Raw genomic sequence first — 15,841 nt, 5'->3', positions numbered from 1 at the left:
AAAAATTAATCACCTACCACAGTTGAGTTCATCTGAATTGTCTCCACAGTCATTCTCTCCATCACAGATGAAAGCAGGAAGTGCACAGAGCCCAGTACCACATTGGAATCGGCCTGGCTGGCATTTAAATTCAGCTAGGGAAAGAAACACACGGGTGTCATGGAATGACACCTTACCGCATGGTTTCTTAAAGAGAGCTTCTCTGACATTCAAAATATTTATAATATTATTACATTAAACATATCCAAGAACACAGTGGAATTATCTCACATTTAGATAGCCATTAGGTTTGGGTCCATAGCTAAGCTATGAGGAACTCAGATGTCCTAGAGATTATATGTCATAAACTAACATTAAGAAAGCAATTAACAACATATAAAAATATACATTTAAAACATATAAGTGTCTACTCAATTCAAAAATGATATTGAGAGGTTGAGTGGCAGAATAGAATTCATTGTAATTTTTTAAAATAGTTACTCCAATATAATTTTTTAAATCATTTTTTTTTGTTCACTTTGCTGCCTGTTGTATGTAAAGGAGGAACTTCTGTCCTCAAAACATGCTCCCTAGAACTACTTAAAGTGAGTGTTTTTTATAAATACCATATTTTAAATCAGATGTGGGACACCCACCCACCCCCACATGGGTAAGAAGATAAACAATAATTATCTTCTGGAGGCAGGCCACTTGTAGTACAGGCTTCCCTGTGTACTAGCTGGCATTGTTGTAAGAGGCTGCATTGGCTTCAGTGAATTTTTTAAATACTATTTCAAGGCATTTGCCCATTTCATGATGGGTGATTTACAAGGACACCTGCCCACACCAAGCAGAGTGTTCAGCTGTTTTGGGGGAGAAAATGGCATGACCCCTGTGCCCCACCCTCCTTATTCACCCACTCTCACCCCAAGAGACTTTTATTTTTGTTCCCGTGGATAAAAAAGTCCTGAAAGGGCAATATTTTACCAGTGTGGAAGAAGTGAAACATAAAATGGCAGAAGTACTAAAAGGCAACAAAATCGACAAGTTCAAAAACTGTTTTGAGCTATTGAAAAAACATCTTGATAGATGTATTGCATCAGATGGACAGTACATTGAAGGTGATGCAAGTTCAAACATGTAAGAATAAATACACAGTTTTTCTAAATAAGTAAATTCTGGTTTTGGGGTGCCCTCCAATATTCATTTCTATAATTCTGTTAATATATACCATATTTTACCATGCATAAGACACACTTTTTCCTTACATTTTTGAGGGAAAAATAAGGATGAATATTATATATTGGTATAATGATTACATACAATGGGTATAATAATGAGCATAATAATCCCGTGCATATTTCACACAAAAATGTGCATGTACATTATACACCGGAAAATAAGGTAAGGGCAGTGTTATATAAAGAGTAAAAATTTTATATGCCATACATATTTTATCATAGTAAGTAAATCTTAGGTAACAGTTCATTTTATCTGTTATATTTCTGAGTTTACAAAAATCAATAATAATAAAGTAGGATTTATTGAGAATCTACTATGTATCAGGTCCTTTCATTTAAGTTACTAACTGAATCTCATCATAACCTTTCTTCAACAATATCTAACCACTTTTATAAATGAGGAAATTAAGTCTTATTAACCTACAATTTTCAAGTGTCAGACTTGAAATTTAAATCCATGTCTGAATCTGAATTCTTCTCACAATCTTGCAAGCAATTAAACATTTACTTTTTGACTGATTATCATAATGTATGTTATTAATCACTGACTTGGAAATTAATATAAGCTAATAATGATTTATTAATTCAGTCAATGAAATATTGATAAATTATATTTTAAACTTTATTTGGGAAGTAACTTATGTTTTATAATTACAATATTAATTTAAAATTTTCTCAACATTAAAATAAAGTAACTTAACTCATGCTGACTTTCAAAGAAGAGAGTTTTAAAATATTAAAGGTTATTTACTCCCAACCTGTAACATTTATTACACCAAATGTATAAAACTGTGTTATATTTCATTTTCTCATGATCTAAACATGTTTGCTCATTTCCTTTATTTCCTATTGCTTCCTACAAAATTTCCTGTAATATTCCTTCTTCTATGTCTGGGAAATAACAGGGAAGCCTATCTGCCTTTTAAATGTCTCTTCAGAATGATCCTTGGTGAATTAAAATAGCATGGGAAATATAACTGCAAACTCATGATGCCAGAGAATTCTTGATGCATCTCTCTTATCTTCATTCATGTAAAAACATGTATGTTTGCTAGTATGTGAAACTGAGATAAGGCTTTTCTGTCTTTTAAGGTACGATTAAAGGTTTGGCCAGTAACTCTTAGTGATCACAAATTTTGATGAGGTACCTACTCCGAAATGAATGCTAAGCACCCCACAGCTTCATGTACACTATTTTCCACCTCACCGTGACTCTCAACACAAAGAATTGTACTTACAGATATTCAGTATTGTTAACCCATCAACTCCAAGTAAGAGACCATTTATTAAAAGATCACAGAGATAATACCACCAATAAAAGAATGTGGTATTAGTATTTAACCAGGATAAGAATCCTGCAGAAGCTCTTGGATACCAGATGTCTCTTTGATTCCCCTCAAAACACATCAAAGTTACATTTGTTCACCATATACTCTGTACATGGGAAAATGTAGAAAACTCATTATACTAAGTATATAGGTAGTTTTTATAACAATGTGCTTGCAGCATAACATTTCAGTCTAGATTAAAACCAGAGCTCAGGAACTTATATTTGAAGGAAAAGCATCGGGTGTTAAGAACTTTCTCTGCAGGTCACCACGGTGACAGTGCCCAGAGAAAACTTTAGGAAACCTGGACAGGAAAGGTCATCTTCACATGAGAACTAAATTAACACATTTATGCATGTTTATTTCTACCAATTTAAAAAATAAGTTGTATTTACATTTTCACTGTATCATGAGGAAGTTTACCTTACTATGGGGAAATAATAACCTTCTTACATAAGTAAATCACAACTGGTACCCAATATAATTTCTTATTAATTTGATATCCTTTCTATTCAATAATTTCAAAAAAAAGAATAACTCAGGGATAATAGTATATCTATCCCATTCAGATAGTACTTTTTAAATATTATCTCTCATAGTGAAAATGAAAAGAATATTAATCAAAGAACTATAGGTCTTTAAAAATCATAAAAATAGTAGACCAGTGCCCTGGCTGGTGTGGCTCAGTGGGTTGAACACTGGCCTGTGAACCAAAGGTCCCTGGTTTGATGCCCAGTCTAGAGCAGATGCCTGGGTTGCAGGCCAGGTCCCAGTAGGGGGCGTGCGAGAGTGGCAACCACACACATTGTTGTTTCTCTCTTTCTCCCTCTCTTCTCTGCTTAAACACAAACAAATAAAACCTTTACAAAAATAGTAGAAAAGTGATGACTTTTATAACATTTTTTTCTTATTAAATAGATATATGTTTATAATAAGCAATTACTTATTGCTTTTCAAACATATAAATGAGCTCTGTGGAAGAACTTCAAATGAGAGGTGGGATAAACATTGTCAGTGTAACTATTTATGATTCTAAGTTTGAAACAGCCTTGTAACTACATGATAGAAAGTACATAGCAAAACATAGCTAGCTTTCACTGTGACAGGAGAGTATCTGTCTTTAGCACAAGCCTAAGAAAAATCTTGAATGTAATGCCAAGGCCAAATCACGGTAACTGTCCACTAGGATGTTGAGGGTATTATCATGATTGACTATAAGCATCTTCAACTTGACAGGTCAGCATTGGAATGACCCATGGACTGAACTGTGAAGGTCATCAAAGAAAAGTCTGATGATTGTTCATTACAAGCAAAATTATCAAAGATAGCTATTTAAAAAAAAAATTTAAATAGCAGCACCTAACCGTGCCAGTCAGATGCCAGAACATACATAACTGCTAATCACTTTAAGCAACTACTAAGAGCATATTAAAGTGCCTAACTGAATGATTTATATTGAAAAAAACGGACTTTTCATAGTGTTAAGTGTTTTAATACTTACAGAAAAGTGGAAAAATTGTATTTTTTTTTTTTTTTTCACTCCATAATGAAGTTTATTAATTCAAAGTTGCACTTGTCAAAAATTTTTTCTAGAGATACAACTATGACAAGCAAAGAGTTCAGGTAGTGGTGTGTTTTAAAGGTAAAATTTCAGTCATTAAGCAATACTCTGAGAACTTTCTCATTTTTGCCTATGAATTGGTGATGTATTAAGTCAAAATCATACTCAATGTTACTCTACTGATAACTATATGAAGCGATGTAGTTACTCTACAAGTGAAAAAAGAATTAGAAAAAACTAATATATCTCTGATGTCACCACTCAAAACATAATAGTTACAGATACATATGCAAGGCATTGCCACAAATTTTGTTATATTTTTTAAATATAGACATAAAATCTTCCTGCTATAATTTTGAAAAAAGTACTAGAAAAAAATAGAGTGTAAATCTAGCTCCAACTCTTCATGTCTAGGATTTAAACAGCTCTACATTCTAAATTTCTACATTCACCAATGTACTCACGACAGTCATCGGGTTCATCAGACCCATCACCACAGTCATCCACAGTGTCACATTTCCACCAGAAGGGAATACATTTATCTGTTTTGCAACGAAACTAAAGGAAAAAAAAAGAAGAAAAGCTTGAACAACGCTACTCACCTATAATGGATATAATGGATATTTAAATATTCACCAGGGCAGAACATCCTAGCCTAATCTTTTGCTGTGATGTGAACTATAATGGTTTTAGATAATTCCAAGATAGGGAATAAATACACAACAATCAGCAGCAGAATAATCTGCAAGTGATCTGCCAGGAAAGTGCATTGTCCAGGAAAACTTCCTGAGATTGCCTGAGAACAGAGGCGATCACTCATTTACATATTGTCTATGGATGCTTTAGTCTCAGACAGAGTTGAGTAGTTGAGATGCTATGGAAACCATACGGCCAGCGAAGCCTGAAATATTTATTATGTGGCCCTGTATAGAAAAAAGTTTGCTAAGCACTGAAGAGCTAAAATTTATTAAGAATATCAAGAAGAGGTATCTGGTTGTATTAATTTAATTACTTTAAATTGACTTAATTCCTTTGTATTTTCTTAGGGATCTTGGACAACTCAAATCACATCTCTCAGTCTCTGTTTATTAGCTAATAAATGAGGAAGTGAAGATAATTCGAAGGGTCCTTTCTCACTTTATCACGCTGTGATTCCATCAAATTTCCTGATCATTAAGGGTATTGCCTTTAGTCATAATAAATATCTACTCTACATAAATCTTAAGAATACTTATTTAAAGCAGTTGAGGTTGATATAAACATTTTCAGTTTTTAGAATCTGTAATAAAAACACACGATCTTTTAGAATAAATAAGATTTTGATAAGTAAAAATATATAAACTTAAGGTTGCAATGGGTTTTTTGCTATTGTATTTTTAAAAAATTGAAACAGAAGGAAACTGCTGTAATAAAACTTAAGATTATTTAAAACACTATTCAATATCATGTTTTTAAATGTGTTTTAATTGCTGCATTGTCCTTTTCCATTTAAAATAGTTAAGGAAAGAATAGTAAGAAAGATAATTCTATTACTTACAGAAATAGAAAAATGTAAATCCACCCTTAAAATAAACCATAAAATGAACACTAACAACAGAGAAATTAGTTGAAAATATTATATGGTGATATTTAATTATAGGCTACTTAGCATATATATAACTTATTGTTGCCAGTGAAATTTTTCAAATTAATATTGTAAGAAAGGTGATTGAACTGGGTTCATTCCTTAAAGCAGAATACAGAATTATTGTTCCATTAACTAGTGGCCAATTGTACACAGAGATCAAGAAAGCTCAGTCAATTAATTCCTTGGTAATTTCTTTCTGGAAAACATTCAGTTCTAGGCTTATTCTGATTTGATATAAGAAATTAACGAACATACAGAAAGCACACACATCTGAAATAATTGTGAAAAGATTCACTTTAAATTATTGAAATCAATCAATAGATAAAGTATAGGCTATTTATTGCAGCATTATAATTTTTCTTCTTTAGTTTAATAACAAATCAATAAAAAGCATATATTGCAATATTCATCTGGAATTTAAATATTAGTTAATTTTAAATTGTGCTGCTATGAACATTGTGGTGCATAGGTTCTTTGAAATTGATGTTTTAGGATTCTTGGGGTATAATCCTAGCAGTGGAATTGCTGGGTCAAAAGGCAGGTCAATTTTTATTTTTCTGAGAAAATTCCATACTGTTTTCCATAATGGTTGTACCAGTCTGCACTCCCACCAACAGTGAACTAAGGTCCCCTTTTCCCCACACCCTCTCCAACCTTTGTTGTTTGTTGCTTTGTCTATTATAGCCATCCTGACTGGTGTAAAGTGGTATCTCATTGTGGTTTTAATTTGCATCTCTCTGATAGCTAACGATATTGAGCATCTCTTCATGTGTCTCTGGATATTCTGTATGTCCTCTTTAGAGAAGTGTCTGTTCAAGTCCTTTTCCCATTTTTTAATTGGGTTCGATGTCTTCCTAGAGTGGAGTCGTGTAAGTTCTTTGTATATTTTGGAGATTAAACCTTTGTCTGAGGTGCCCATCAGTAAACGAATGGATCAAAAAATTGTGGTACATATACACAATGGAATTCTATGCAGCAGAGAGAAAGAAGGAGCTACTACCTTTTGCAACAACATGGATGGAACTGGAAAGCATTATGCTGAGTGAAATAGGCCAGGCATTGAAGGACAAATACCATATGATCTCACCTTTGACAGGAAGCTAAAGAATAAAACAAACAAGCAAACAGAATAAAAACAAAGACACTGAAATAGAGAACAAGTGGGCAGCGACCAGAGGGGAGAGGGAAGGGAACTTAAGGGGAAAAAGGGGGAGGGATTTTGAGGAACAAGTATGAAAGACACAGAGATGAGGACTTGGGGGGGGGATGGGAGGGAGGGGGGAGACCGGGCGGGGGGGGGGGTGGGGTGGGATGGGAGAAATAGATAAAAAAAAAAATGTACTTGAAAAGTAACTAAATAAAATTTAATATTAAAAATATTAGTTAATTTTTTGGAATTTATTAATTTCTATTTTGAATTGCTTCTGTGTTAGTTAGTAAAAGCAAAGTGTCATCTATCACAGCATGTTTTGTACCAGACACATTGTAACATAGAAAAATATAGCCCAGGTTCAATGTTCTCTAATGGAAATGGATTAGTGGATTAAAAGTTTTGTTCGCTTAAAATACTGTTACTTTCTTAAAATAAGAGAGAATTTGCTGAATTTGTTTGGATACAATGGAGTTGATTCAGGGTCGGTTTACATTATTTTTAAAGATAGGAGTGTGGATTTTTTATTATTATTATTTCCAGTGGCAATATGGAGGCAAGAGAACACTGTTATTCCGAGGAAAGGTCTGACTGTTTTACGAGTTTTCTCATATTTGCCTTACCCCTGGTCATGTGGGTTGCAGTTTTTTTAAATTACCATAGGAAAATATTACTCTGTATACGTAGTGACTATCTGGAGGTTATAAAGTTAAGTCTAAAAGCAATTGTCCTGAACATTAAAAATTTCCAGTCATTACAGTATATCAAAGTACATTCAAAAGAAAATTTCAGTTCTCTTGAGCATATTCAAAGACTTCCCAATGAAGATTTAATTTTTAAAATGCGTATTTTAAAATTTACTAAATATGCCTGATTTAAATAGGCACCAAGTGTTGCAATTACATAGAATATTATGGTTTTGCACATTATTTCATTTTAAATAAGACAATAGTATGGTTTTGAGTTAAGTGAAGGCTGAGGTAAAAAATACTGGTTACATTTTAGGCTAGTCAACATTTTATTCATCATTCAGAAGAGATATCTTCTATTTTGTGCCTCAGCTTCACGACTTCATTTTTCTCATACTTATTAAACACAGTAACTTACAAAAGATAAATGTTAAGAATAAGTATAAAACATTCTTCATGATAAATGTACTCTGAGACTAACATCTTTATAAAATAAATTGCAGACTGCAATTATCACCCACAAGAAGTTATAAAGGAACTCCTAAATACATGTCTACTAAAATGAATGCAGGAATAAAATGCAAATTCCCCATATGGTGAAGTTCAGTTAAAACAGGAAAAGTCTCCATTTAGAAGATAAGTAAAGTCCTTTGTAAATTACTTTTTATTTTCTAATTTGAATTATTTAAATTTAATATTTGAAGTTGTTAGTGCTACAAAAATGGTTTAATTTTGATTTTTGTATGGATTTTCATATGTTCATTTTCAATCCTAACATAATTCTTATTGATGTGATTTGCTTTTTTTATTTATCTAAAGCACAATATTCTTCTTGGGGGATGTTATTGATTACAATCTTTAGATGATAACAAATTAAAATTCCTTATAAAGATACATTAAAAGGCAACATATATATTAGAAAGTTTAATTAATGTCTACCTCATTTAAATTTATTTCTATAACCTGACTTTTCTCCATGCAGCACACAATAGACTGTTTTCCTCCCACTAAGTCAGAAAAGAATCAGAGACGAAATGGTTGCATAAGCCACAACACTCACAGCGATAACCACTAATGGATTGTGTTAGCTGTTCTTCATTAGGTTTTTCTTAAAGATGAAACAAATCAAGTGATGACACTTTCTTTTCCAGGAAGTTTTGTTAAAAACAAAGATATCTGATATACCACTTTTGTTCTCTCTTGATATTGTTGAATATTTAAAAATTCATGTGAAACATTATTGGCAGTATTTGAAAAATTATACTTCAGTGGTTTCATCATTGATACCAAATTAGAAAATCATTTACTTATATGAAAAATAGGTCTTCCCATTAATTTAGATTTTATTTAATTGATAGGGGTTTTTACCATTAAATTGCCATAATTATAAGTTTTCTTATATAATAATTTGAAATATTTTATTTTTTTTATGACTACAGCAAGACTGATGTTTTACTACCTAGGCCTTGCTGTTTGAGAGATATTTACCTTAAATATTCTTTGGTTTTATTTCCTATTGGCCATTGAGGCTCGCCATGCTGTAAGTGGCTTAGGCATGCAACATCTCTACTAGATCACCCAAACATTAGTGTTGGACCTCAACAGAATGAATTCTGAACCACTCCAGAGCCACGGACTAGAAGTTATTTCAAAATCACCTGGAGGTTAAATTGGAAATTTGTCTTAATAAACAGTACTAACAAAGCATTATATTTTACATTTTTAAAAAGATCTGATTTCTCCTTTAAATTTTACCTCTAGAAACAATTAGGTTGTTTGATTTACCTCTCATAATGACTTAAATTTCTAGTTCTCTAAAAATAATGTATTTTGTTTACATACATACTTAGAGGATTATAATTAAATCAACACACATTGTAAAGAAAAAAGAGACTTGACCTATGCTTTTGACTAAACATCAGAACTTCCTGATGGCAGTTCACACTAATTGTACTCATACATTTAAGTATATTCCAGTTGCACTAGAGGGCAAAGGTAATAATATTTACTGTGTATAAGGAAATTTTTCCACTTATTATTCACAACAATGGCCTGCAAATATTATCATTCCTATTAAAAAGAGAAGAGTGAGGCACGAAGAAGTAACTAACTAGGTAACCAAGCAAATTTACAGCAGAGTCTGGTTATAGTCACAAGAAGTCTGTATTCAAAATCTGTGCCCTTAGCCACTTCAAACACTGCCTCCCTGGAAGAGGGTCAATCTTTTTTATTTATAAAGTTATTTAATGATGTGATGCTCATAATGTATGATGCTCATAATCATAACTTAAGAGGCAGTTTGAGCTAACATTAGCTTTTCCATTTCCAAAACACAAACACACTAAGAGAAATGTAGTTTCTTCCATGATGTCACTGCTAGAATTGAAAAACAAGCAAATTTAATACAGAGAATTCTAATAATTAATTTAGTCAGCAAAAAAAGCAAATTACAGTTTCTTTGAGAATGGTATCTTAAACGAAATACTGACACAAATATAATAACCAAATTATATAGTGTCATATGACTGTTGCCCTACATTTTAAACTGATAAAATTATGCCCATGAAACAATCATTAAGTAGAAAATTTGAATTTGGTGATATGTTCACTGTAAATAACTACATTTTGAAGAAAAAGAGGTTTCAGAAGTAAAATATTTAGATCATATAACTTTTGGACACAGACAACAATGTGGTGTAGACCGGGGTGGGGCATAAGGCAGACAAAGGGGGGGGGAATTGGGAATATCTGTAATAGCGTTAATTATAAAACATAGTTAAAAAAAACACAATTAAAAAAATCTACATACACTGTTCTATAACACATCATCTGTACATTGCATTGGGTGTTCACCCCATACCCCAAGTCAATAAATTCAATACAAAGGAAAAAATCTAGAATTTATTTTCCACACAACTTATATTTTTTCACATTAAATCCTCTGAGAAATGGGAGAGGGGCAATACAGAGCAAATTATTTAGGAAGATTTGTTTGTTTTAGCTACATATATCTTAGCCTCAACCTTATGTCTCAATCACTTTGCCTTCTTCAAATACATCAAATCTCTGATGATTCTGCTATGTCCACTGATAAATTGAAACATTGTATGATAATTATTCTTCCCAAACTCTGTAACTCTGTGATATATGGAATGATCAGCTGATGTTATACTAAACCAAAAAAATAATGTTTTGTTAAATAAACAAAATTCCGGTGAAGCCTTTGTAGCAGTTTGCCCAGGCATTCCATGAAATGATGGGAACACATCCACTCACCTGACTGGCTGTGCAGTTGGATAAGCAAGTCCTGTTATCAGCTGCAAGATAGAAGTTGGTGGGACATGCACAAGTATGAGTCCTTTCAGGGGCTAAAAGGCAGAGATGACTGCAACCTCCATTATTTATCATACAGAGATGTTTGGGGACTACAAAGAAACAACAACAACAACAACAAGAATAAAATTAAATAATCAAAACCAATAATATAATATGGTATTTGAGACAAGATAGTTAAAAATAGGACTTTATAATCAAGAATACAATGATGATAAATACAATTTTATTTTATTAAAAATTCTATTGATGTCCAGTGGCATTCATTTGCTGTTAAATAATTTAAAGGATGCATTTTCACGAAAAATAGTGTTTTAGTAGAAAAACCAATCATCCATCAGAAAACAAATACAGAAACTAGAAGCATTTTAGATGGACATACATATGTTTAAAACTGTTAAGGTAAAATAAAACAACAAAACAATGATCTACAACTAATATTGTAGTAGCTTTTTTTCTAGGCCAAATTTTTGTTTTAAGCAACATGATCAATTACTTTATTTCATCACAATGGACAGAATTTTTACATGCTTTAAAAAAACAATACATCTCTTCTTTTTATAATCCTAGAGCTACTCAAATATAATTCTTTTTACCCAGCACTCCAGAAACTAAGGATCCTATAATTATTTTGTAAATAAATTATTTTAAGAATGTAGTCACTGTTTCACCAACTACATGTATTATTGTCATTTCTGCTTAATATGACTCAACAAATCAAAAACTGTACTATTAATGAGCTTTCAATTATATCCCTTAATGACAGTGCTATCAACTGAAGTCATTTTGTACAATTATGCTAAATAATAAAATCTAACAAAGTTTCTCAAAAATAGATGTACACTCAACCTTGGAGGAAACAAAAATGAAATGTTACTAAAAGATGTTGATGCATATATGGAAATCATGGAAAGAATAATTACCATCAGGTTGTCTATAAGAATGATACACCTGGATATCTGTGATGGCATGCCATGAGTTAATCAGTGAGAGTCTGTCTGCTCCCGAGGTTTTATGGGCACGGCTGAGTGACTTGGTTTTCCCATCAGTCCAGTAGATGTAGTCTTCAAACAATGTTAGTGCAATCACCCCTGGAATATCTTGATTAGGGACTGTAATAGGAGATGGTAAGATTAATGTTCAGTCTTGGAAGACTGCCAGTTAAAATATTCAATACTACATGGGCTGACAGATACACCTGTTACAGAACTTCATGTGAATAATTGCTGTGACAACCTGTCGGACTGGCAGGGTCTTTATTACCAGGTAAGAGAATGCAGGATCTGGCACAGTAGTGTGCTTTGCTCAGATTTAACTCCGTTCAACCACTGGGAAGAAAATGAATGCTATCCTGCTCACAAATAATGGCGCTTCACCAGAAACAAATAATACCCAACATTAAAAAACTGTATGTATATACAGTTGCTCTTAACCTAAATGCTTAAATCTATAGATCATTGTACTGCTCTCCCACTTTTAAATTGATTAAATTACATATCAAGGATGATATTTCCATCTATTTGGAGATAGAGTGACTGTAAGACTACTATAAACCATTTTAGTCGCTGAGATTTTATGAGTATTTTTACTTGTAAAATGAGATGGGATAGAGATGGAGAAAAAAACTATGATGGATAACAATGTATTATGTGGATTTAATAGCCATAAAACTGTTTAGTTGCAGATTCAAATTGCTTTATAAGTATGCTTTCATTGTAGGGCTGGGTTTAAATGTAAACAGTAGAATGAGCACCACAGATGTAAATTTTTATTTCATGGAATTTGGTGGTTTGTGGTTTAATAATTTTAAACCATAATAGAGTATTTTTTCAAAAATTTAAAAAGCAGTAAGTGAAAAAAAGGAATTTCCCAATTTGCACTAACATTCTGATATATTTATCTGTATTGATTTTCAGGTCTAATTTTAGAAACTCTGAGAAAATATTTAGTAATGAAAAATGATACTATAAATCGAGTAATATGTGCTTTTTTAGTAAATTATATTTTAATGACTGAGTATATTTGTCATATTTCTCATTCAGCAGCAACTGAAATTTTATGAACACTTATTTTAAAAATTCAGTCTTAAGATGTTTTACAGCCTTATTTTTTAAGTCTTGTACTAATTTCTATTGTTAGCTGCAAGTAGAAATGTTAAATCTGGTCATTTGTTATTTTTATTCTAATGGGCTAATATAATTAAATAATTCTCAAAAATAGATGTATCATTCCATACATCACAGAGTTACAGAGTTTGGGAAATGTAATTATCATATAATGTTTCAAGTCATAAGTGGACATAGCAGAATCATCAGAGATTTGATGTATTTGAAGAAGGCAAAGTGATTGAGACATAAGGTTGAGGCTAAGATACATGTAGCTAAAACAAACAAATCTTCCTAAATAATTTGCTCTGTATTGCCCCTCTCCCATTTCTCGGAGGATTTAATGTGAAAAAATATAAGTTGTGTGGAAAATAAATTCTAGATTTTTTCCTTTGTATTGAATTTATTGACTTGGGGCATGGGGTGAACACCCAATGCAATGTACAGATGATGTGTTATAGAACAGTGCATGTAGATTTTTAAAATTACTTTTGTTTTTAACTATGTTTTATAATTAACGCTATTACAGATTTCCCAATTTCCCCCCCTTTGTCTGCCTTATGCCCCACCCCCGGTCTACACCACGTTGTTGTCTGTGTCTAAAAATTATATGATCTAAATATTTTCCTTCTGAAACCTCTTTTTCCTCAAAATGTAGTTATTTACAGTGAACATATCACTCAGGGAAGACAGAAATGAGAGATAAAAATGAGACTCCTACAAATATGTGATTATTTAAGCGATTGACTATTATCAATATGTAGTATCTGACCAAAAATTTATCTCAGAACAGATACTATTCATAGAAAGGCCCAAAGATGTTGGATCTAAGAAGAAACATAGCAAGGCACATCATAATTACAAGATAAAAGATAAGGAGAGAATCTGAAAGGCATCAAGAGGAAAGGAAACAGTTACCTACAAAGGAGTTGATATAGGATTATCAGCTGATTTCTCAAATGAAATCTCACAAGCAAGAAGGGGCTATAAGAAAGTATTCTTTTTATTATTATTAATTATTATTGTTATTTTATTATTCACTTTTTCACTTTTTCATTCTTTTTTAAAAATTGTTCTTCAAGTACAGTTGTCTCCATTTTCCCACCAGAACAAACGGACAGTGAAAAGAAGTATATAAAGTCATGAAAGGCAAGGACCTACATTCATGATTACTCTCTCCAGCAAAGCTATCACTTAGAATGGGAGGGAAGATAAAGTGCTTCCCAGATAAGTTCAAGTTAAAGGAATTTGTCATCACCAAGCCTTTATTGTATGAAATGTTAAAGGGACTTATCTAAGAAATAGAAGATAAAAAATATGAATAGTTAAATGACAATAAACTCACAACTCTCAACAACTGAACCTAAAAAACAAATTAAGCAAACAACTAGAACAGGAACAGAGTCACAGAAATGGAGATCACATGGAGGGTTATCAGTGGGCGGGGCGAGGGGGAGAAGGGGGGAAAAATGTACAGGGAATGAGAAACATCATCTGTAGGCACAAAGTAGACAGGGGGAGGTTAAGAATAGTATAGGAAATGGAGAATCCGAATAACTTATATATATGTACATCCCTGGACATGAACTAAGGGAGGGATGTCGGAGGGAGGGGCATACAGGGTGGAGAGGGATAATGGAGAGAAAAATGGGATAAATGTAAAGCATAATAAATAAAATACACTTAAAATATGTAAAAAACAAGAAAAATCCAGTTGTGTACACATAAAACAGACATTTAGACTTAATGATCTGTGTACTCTCCTGTACATATGGAGCCCATCACTAAAATGATAGCTGAACTAACAAGCAAAATTGAGACAGATGCATAGATAGAAAGCAAGATGACAGCTGAGTTGGTGGGTAGGGGGAGCTGAGGGAGTGGAGGGATGGAGCTAAAGGAAAAAGAACTCATGAACATGGACAACAGTGTGAGGAAAGGAGTATATAAAGGATCTGGAAAAAATAGAATAAAATTAAAAAAATAAAGAGTTGTGGTACGTGGAATTGGACGGAAAGATAAAGAGGACATTGCCAGAATAAATCACGTCTGAGTTATTTACACAAACTATCCCCACTTTCCTCCTTTGGCTGTATAACTTCTTTCATGAAGATAAATCAAATGTGACAAAATGTGAACAGTTGAGTGAATCTTGGTGATAAGTGACTATTATCACTATCATTCAACTTACATGTGTGTTTGGCAATTTTCAAAATACAATAAAGATGACCCCAAAATTGAAAGTCTCAAACATTCAATTCGGATTTTCTTAAAGACAAAAGAAGTAATTACATTATTAAATATGGATCTAAAATGTTAATCATTACTTTAAATATTCTCAGTCCATCGGATTCAATTGACTTCTTTAGAAAAAATGATTATTTTGATAATTTACTTATTAAATTATTACTTATTATTTACTTATGAACATCTCAAAAGTAGTGTAGTGTTTTAACTATTCAGTAAGTAATTACAGCTGGCATTTATTAAGCACTTGTGGGCCTGGAAGTAGGCCAGTGGTTTTCACTAGTTGGGAGATACAATTCTGGTCCCAGGAAAAACACTTATCAGGTATATAATATTGAGGTTGAGAAACCCTGCAGTAGGATATCTGCTTTATACACCTCATTTTATTTAATATGACAACTCTATTGTGCAATAGTAGACTTCACTTCACAGGTGAGAAATCTAAGATGTGTAAAAATTTAAGTAACTTGACAAAAGACAGAAGGCAAAACAGCAAATTAAGATACTGGTATTTGAATCTAAATCAGATTCTCTGGCTGATTTCTTTGCCACTTTACTTACTAGTGCTGCCTTTAAGAAAG

The 15,841-nt window shown here is 32.4% G+C and overlaps 1 protein-coding gene across 1 annotated transcript in view; it reads right to left on the bottom strand.

Annotated features, from left to right (window-relative positions):
• LRP1B (LDL receptor related protein 1B) overlaps positions 1 to 15,841 on the bottom strand; it is a 1,762,610-nt gene that overhangs the window by 191,859 nt on the left and 1,554,910 nt on the right. The window contains exons 62-65 of the mRNA XM_053655128.1: positions 11,832 to 12,020; positions 10,852 to 11,000; positions 4,574 to 4,667; positions 18 to 134 (exon numbers count right to left, since the gene is read on the bottom strand). Coding sequence (XP_053511103.1) covers positions 18 to 134; positions 4,574 to 4,667; positions 10,852 to 11,000; positions 11,832 to 12,020 — 549 coding nt within the window. The remainder of the gene's footprint in view (positions 1 to 17; positions 135 to 4,573; positions 4,668 to 10,851; positions 11,001 to 11,831; positions 12,021 to 15,841) is intronic.

The sequence above is a fragment of the Artibeus jamaicensis genome, unplaced genomic scaffold (genome assembly GCF_021234435.1).
Source record: "Artibeus jamaicensis isolate MK-2021 breed Jamaican fruit bat unplaced genomic scaffold, CSHL_Jam_final contig_935, whole genome shotgun sequence".
NCBI lineage: Eukaryota > Metazoa > Chordata > Mammalia > Chiroptera > Phyllostomidae > Artibeus > Artibeus jamaicensis.
The sequence above is the reverse complement of the archived record's forward strand: the minus strand, read 5'-3'. Positions and strand labels throughout refer to the sequence as shown.